This window comes from Pan troglodytes, chromosome 10, assembly GCF_028858775.2.
Source record: "Pan troglodytes isolate AG18354 chromosome 10, NHGRI_mPanTro3-v2.0_pri, whole genome shotgun sequence".
NCBI classification, from domain to species: domain Eukaryota; kingdom Metazoa; phylum Chordata; class Mammalia; order Primates; family Hominidae; genus Pan; species Pan troglodytes.
The window spans coordinates 69,203,178-69,209,177 of NC_072408.2; the positions used below are offsets into that span (position 1 = coordinate 69,203,178).

Genomic DNA, 6,000 nt, shown 5'->3' on the forward strand with positions numbered 1-6,000 from the left:
TACCTAACAATAGATGCTGAAGGATTGATTGAATGAATGAATCTGTCACTCTGCACTTTAGAGTAAGTTACTGTTCACCTTTGAAATGCTAATTAGCTACAGCTGTTTAAATGCAGTTTAAAACTCTTCAATATATTTTATCTTTAGTTCTTTATCATCCCTTTTCACTGCCATTGGGGGTAGGGAACTATAAAGAACTTGTTATTCTCTGATGCAACAACAACAAAAAGCCAACCTAAGGGCCAGGTAAGATTGAGCCTGCAGTCTAGAGATACACAAATTGGGCCTTGCCACTGTCACTTAGGGAAGAACACTCCAATGACTCTCATTCTAGGGATCCCACAGGCAGAGGTTGTTGTAGCCATTTCAGTGGATATCTCTGGAATGGAAAGAGTTTCAAGCATGATGCTCACTGCTAGGGATGTTGGGAGAAGGTGATTTAGAGAAATAGGTGGGTAGATAGAGACAAAGACTGGCACACCCCATCAATGCTGCAGAGGCTTCAAATCCCAGCTTTGCCATTTACTAGCTTGTGACAAGAGTAATGAAACTTAGAGCCTCTTGTTTCCTTATCTGTAAAATGGGGACCACATGATTTACCTTGCAGAGCTTTGGGGAGGATGGAAAAATGTCATATAAGTAATGCATAGTGATTCTATGATGTTAGACAATCGAGCAAAGTCTTAAAGAAAGCATCTGTCAGTCTGCCATGATTGGAGGAAAAACACACACACACACAAAACACCTACATACACCCAGGCTGCCTACAAAAACAGAAGTGGAACCAGCTATTGCCCTGTGGGGAAGTCTAACTCTCACCCATTGCAATAAAATCTTTCCAAAGGGAGCAGACAGAGTAACCTCAGGCCATGCCCTCCCACTTCCCTCTTCCTCAAGTGGAGCTCTGAGGGAGGCAGAGCTGGTGGGGAGCCTTTACAGAGGAAGTGGGAGGTAAAGTAGTGTGGGTGGCTGAGGCTGAAACATTTCTTTTACCACTTTCCTATACCATCCCCCCACTTCTCTTGTGTGCCAGGGGGAAAGAGAAACAGTGCATGCCTATGCTGTACCCACACACACTTGGATCTGCTCCCCCAGCCTCCAGACCCCACCTCATCATTCATCATCATTCACTGAATGCCTGCAGCCTTCACGGTGCTTTCTAAATGTCTCAGCCGGAACCTCCCTGGAAGCCCGTATAAAGTTTGCTTCAATATTTGGGGTCTTCCCCCAGCCCGTGAAGACCAGTGTCTAAGCCCTACTTCAGCCCCTCCCTATGCCAGGTTTTCTCTCTCCAATTTGAGTGCTAAGAGACTTTGGTTTAAATGTTAGTAATAATAAACAGCTATAGACATTCTCCCCTTCCATACTTATTCCCTTGTTCGCACACATTTATTTGCTTTCAGGAGAAGAATTTGGATTGGTTTCCTCGGATGCGAGCCATGTCCCTCGTTAGCAATGAAGGCGACAGTGAGCAAAATGAAATTCGGAGCCTTCAGGAGAAGTTGGAATCGACCATGAGTCTGGTCAAACAGCTGTCGGGTCAGCTGGCGGAGCTCAAGGAGCAGGTGGGTGCATTCAGGGAGATGGGGCTGGGTGGGATAAAGTCATTCACCACTTCCGGTGAGGGGAGACAGAGGGTCCAGGGAGCCAGGTCATTATCCACAGAGAATTGCAAAATCCGAGAAAGAAACCTCACGTTGTACTGTAGAACCACATCCCAGCAAATGGGGACTTCTACTTATCCCATCTCCCTGAGCCTCACGCGACACTTCTCGTTCTATGGAAGGGGGAAAGGATAAAATGCCAAAATACAAGCACCTCTTTGCATTTAAAAAAAAAAAAATCATTTTCTGCCATGATAGTAATTACTAAGCCCATGGGAAAGGCAAATCCTCATTAGTATCTGCCATTTCAATGCTGTAATGAACCCCTTTATCATATAAAATTGTTAGTAAAAATATCAACAGTAACCATGGTAGCTATTAAAATGACTGTGGTGATGGTGACAGCTATGTGACAGGCAAGATCTGTTTTCTAAAATGGCTCCTGCTTCCTAACCACACAGAGGGGTTTGCTCTTTTTCTCTGTTTACGGAAACTCACTTTTAAAAAATCCCTTTTTTGATAAATATATTCTATATGATGCTGGACAGTAGGTAGTTGGGGAATATTAACTCAAAACGGTTGTGGCCCACCAGCACTGGGTAAGAGTGAGAAAATCCGCTGAACACACACTCTCTCTTTTCCCCCAGATGACAGAACAAAGGAAGAATAAGCAGAGACTGGGCTTCCTCGGATCAAACACACCCCATGTGAATCATCACATGCCACCACACTGATACCATGGGGGGAAGCCGTGACTAGCCTTTCATCAGTGTCCTGCCTGATCACTGAATAAAGAACTGAGATGGAGGGGAGTGAACAGTGCCTATTGTTGAAAAGTTAAAAACAACCAAGTGCCAAGATGTTGAGTGGGTTAGCTCCGAGAACAATTTATAACTGTGTTTTCATGGTTGCGAAGACCTAACCTCAAATGCATCTGCTAGAAAGCGTACATCACACATTCGCAATGCATCAGGAAGAAAAGGCTTGCCCAAAAGGCTGGAGAGGGCAGGGAGCGGCAGGATGGAAGGAGACACGGGGCAGGGAGAACTCTCTTCTGCTAAATCGATAGGAGTCAGTTTTGTCTTAAATGCTGACTACAGCCACTGACATGGTTGGCTGGAATTTCTTTCTTTTAATTGTGGCATATAGGTTTGTGACACAAGAAGTCATACTTTGGTGGCTAAGTTTTACTAAGGAAAATAACTGAAAAGATTAAAAGTGAGAGTTGAAAAGAGAAATGATAATGCTTCCAAACTGTAGCTGTCACAGGGCAATTTCTTTATTTATAACATGAAGCACAATGGATTTACAGCTCTAGGAACTTAGTACTTTGGAGCTTTTGCCTCTCACGCTGACAACATAACAGAATGTGATTGCCTTCTCTGGGATTCAGACAGGCTCTGTCAATGTGGAGCACAAAAGGAGATTTTCATATAACTTGTTAAAAACATGTTCTAAGTCATGTATAGGCTAAGATTTTAAGAAGATCTGGGGGAATAAAAAGCCAACAGTAAGCCTCAGGAAAGGGTTTTTTGAGACCATATGTATGCTATTAAAATATATTGAGATTAATACATGAAAATGCTTAAAAGTGATAGGAATTATTGAGAAACTTATGATGGTGGCATTGCCTTTTATAAACATGGAGTGAAAGCCATTTGACTCAACGTTTGCTGTGCTTAAAGAACTGCTTCAGGACCCGAGCGTTTTTATTTATGCTATTCCTGCAGTTAGGAAAAAAAAATCCAAGAAATGTATTGAATACTCAAGAAAATGCCACATTTCAATTACATATTTAAAACTGTATCTGTAAGGGCTTTTCAAAATGTAGCAAGACAAAAATCTCTTATTCAAACTGTTTTTGTATTAAATCATGCACTCAGAATTTGTCGAGGGAGAGAATAACCTGGTGTGTTCAGGTTATTCTTAGAGACTACACATTTGGAATAGCAGAGCAAAATATGGATAATGAAAGTGTTAGGAAAAAAGTGATGTGACAGGGAGTGAAGGCACTTGATACCAGACTCCGGGAGATGCTCTGCAAGTTGACCTGGCCTCTCCCCCACAGGAACAAAACACTGCCTCCAGAGTCTTTAAATTCTCAGTTATCAACGCCAAGGTTTAAGGTCCAGATAGGGTTTGCTATAGGGTTTGCTCTGACAATTTTTAAAGCTTTTGGATTGTTCTAACATAGCTTAAGCTATTGGTTCCTAAAAATCCTAAATCAAGATCTATGTAGAATATAAAGGAAGCCTGAACCAATCCTTCCACACACTGTTAAGATGTAGACTTGGAACAAAGCTGTTGGGACCCAGAGCAATGAATTTTTGAACTGAAGCTACTGGTACTCCCCAGCACCACCTCATACTAAGAATTCCTCACTCTGACATGACAGTACTTTTTCTGACCAGGAGCTGAAAGACCCTGACATTCATGATCCAAAGATATAAGAAATTTTGATATGTCTGCATGCAGCACAGAACTTTGAACCTAGCAGGCAGTCAATAAATACATGAGAAATTCAGCTGTCATTCAGTTACTCTTAATTCTTTATAAAACTTTAAATGATACCACATATTTGTTTGTTTAAAATGGCTTTCCCAAAATCAAAGTAGACTAAAGCAGCCATCTTTAAAATCCAGGATCATCAATGCTATTAACAGTATCAGGTAAAAAGTACACTTTAAAATATTTTAATCAGGCAGAGTTTTATGGATAGAGAATAGAAGAGAAAGGTAGTAAATATTGAACATATTCCAATATAGGAACCTATCTCTGTTTTAGTACAAAATAAAATATTTCTGACATCTGAACTAGAGATCAAGAGAATAAATTCATTTGTATACATCTGAGCAACCTGTCTTTCAGATGATAAAGTATCTAGCCTTTTCTGACACCATAATAGTTCATTTTGTAGGGAATAAGCCATTAGGTGTATATAATTGCTTTCTAGAAATGACCTAATGTCCCCAACCACTGTGTAGTGGCAGATCACTGTTTCACAGCATATTTTCTCCCAAGGAAAGTATTCAAAAGAGACTGCAACTAACAAGACTCTTATTTCATCAAAATTTAAATATTTCTGAGTTGTATTTTTAATGCCTCTTTCTTTTCTGCCTAAATGCTTAGAAATTATAAAGCAAAAAAAAAAAAAAAACAGCAACAAAAAATCGAAGCAGACAAAAAAGGCACTTTTCAGAACATCCAATTCCTAATGAAGAAGAGGAGAAGATAATGGGGAAATTTGACATTTGCTATAAATTTATATTTGTTATGTGTATGTTTGTTAATGCAACTGGAATATTTGACTTAGGTGAGTATCAGTTAACATCCTTGTATTTATATAGTGACATCAAAATAAATGCAATCATCTTGAACTTTGATGTTAAGGGAGATTTTGAAAAAATATTTAGTTATTTCAAATTCATATTGGTTCAAAAGTATCAGTTTCTGCTGAATAATATTTTTAATTTCAAAAGGGTTTTGTTCCCTCTGTGCTCCATTCTGAGGCTCAAGAGCTTAATGCAGGTATGTTTTCTGAGTTAAAATAACACTTTTAGATGAGAAAATGCTTGTATCATACAGGGCTATAATATAAATAAATAAATTGTATGTATGCAAAATTTATCATATTTTCTACCCCTTAAAAAATTAAGTTAGAAATGAGCTCATTTTCTTGCACATCAATATTTTTCTGTTGGTAAAGAGGACACAATTTCTAGTACATTGTTAATAACATCAGGAAGATATTTCTTTCGTCAGAACTAATTGTGTGCTTATTCCCATATTCTCAGCTCATAACTCCCTGTTTTGGCTGCTCTCTTTATTTTACAATTGTTTTATTGCAAACAGCAAGGCAGTATAGCCCACACTCAGCCACTAGCCCCCAGTCCCCAGGACTGAGAATGAGTGGGGAGGCTGGGGAGTTGGTGAGAGAAGGTGGAGATAGGGATTTCTGCTTCCCAGTACTCTATCATTAGAGAAAAGGAGGGGTAAATATTAGCTAAGAAGAAGAAAAAAGCTTATTCTTCAGGGACCCAGTAGACTGGACGTAAGCAAGTAAATATTGCACAGGCATCATGATGTAATAGTTGATGGACCCCAGAGATACCCCTCACCCATGCAGAGAACAAAGCTGTGTGGAAGAGCAACTACCATAAGATGGTGTGTTCCTTCCAGCGGCTGTTAAAGCCATCCTGAATAACAAATCAGCTATTCCTACCTACAGACCCATTCCAATATGCTGTGATACACGACACGGTGCACTGCAGAGGAGACAGACATCTTCAGCACAAACACAGATGCCTGCAGGAGCTTGGCAAGTCACTAAATTGCATGAAATTGTGAGGTGCACACCAAATGCAGGGATGAGGGAGGCCGTGGGAAGCTCTGTATT

The 6,000-nt window shown here is 40.1% G+C and overlaps 1 protein-coding gene across 8 annotated transcripts in view; it reads left to right on the forward strand.

Annotated features, from left to right (window-relative positions):
* The window catches only part of ITPR2 (inositol 1,4,5-trisphosphate receptor type 2), a 499,386-nt gene extending 494,402 nt beyond the window's left edge, over window positions 1–4,984 (forward strand). For all 8 annotated transcript variants that reach the window (XR_010148345.1, XM_063786880.1, XM_016923764.4 and 5 more), the window contains 2 exons: window positions 1,404–1,565; window positions 2,252–4,984. Coding sequence is in view for 7 of the 8 variants with exons in the window: in XM_063786880.1 (XP_063642950.1) it covers window positions 1,404–1,565; window positions 2,252–2,338 (249 nt within the window). In the remaining variant the exon portion in view is untranslated. The remainder of the gene's footprint in view (window positions 1–1,403; window positions 1,566–2,251) is intronic.
* The last annotated feature ends 1,016 nt before the right edge of the window (window positions 4,985–6,000 follow it).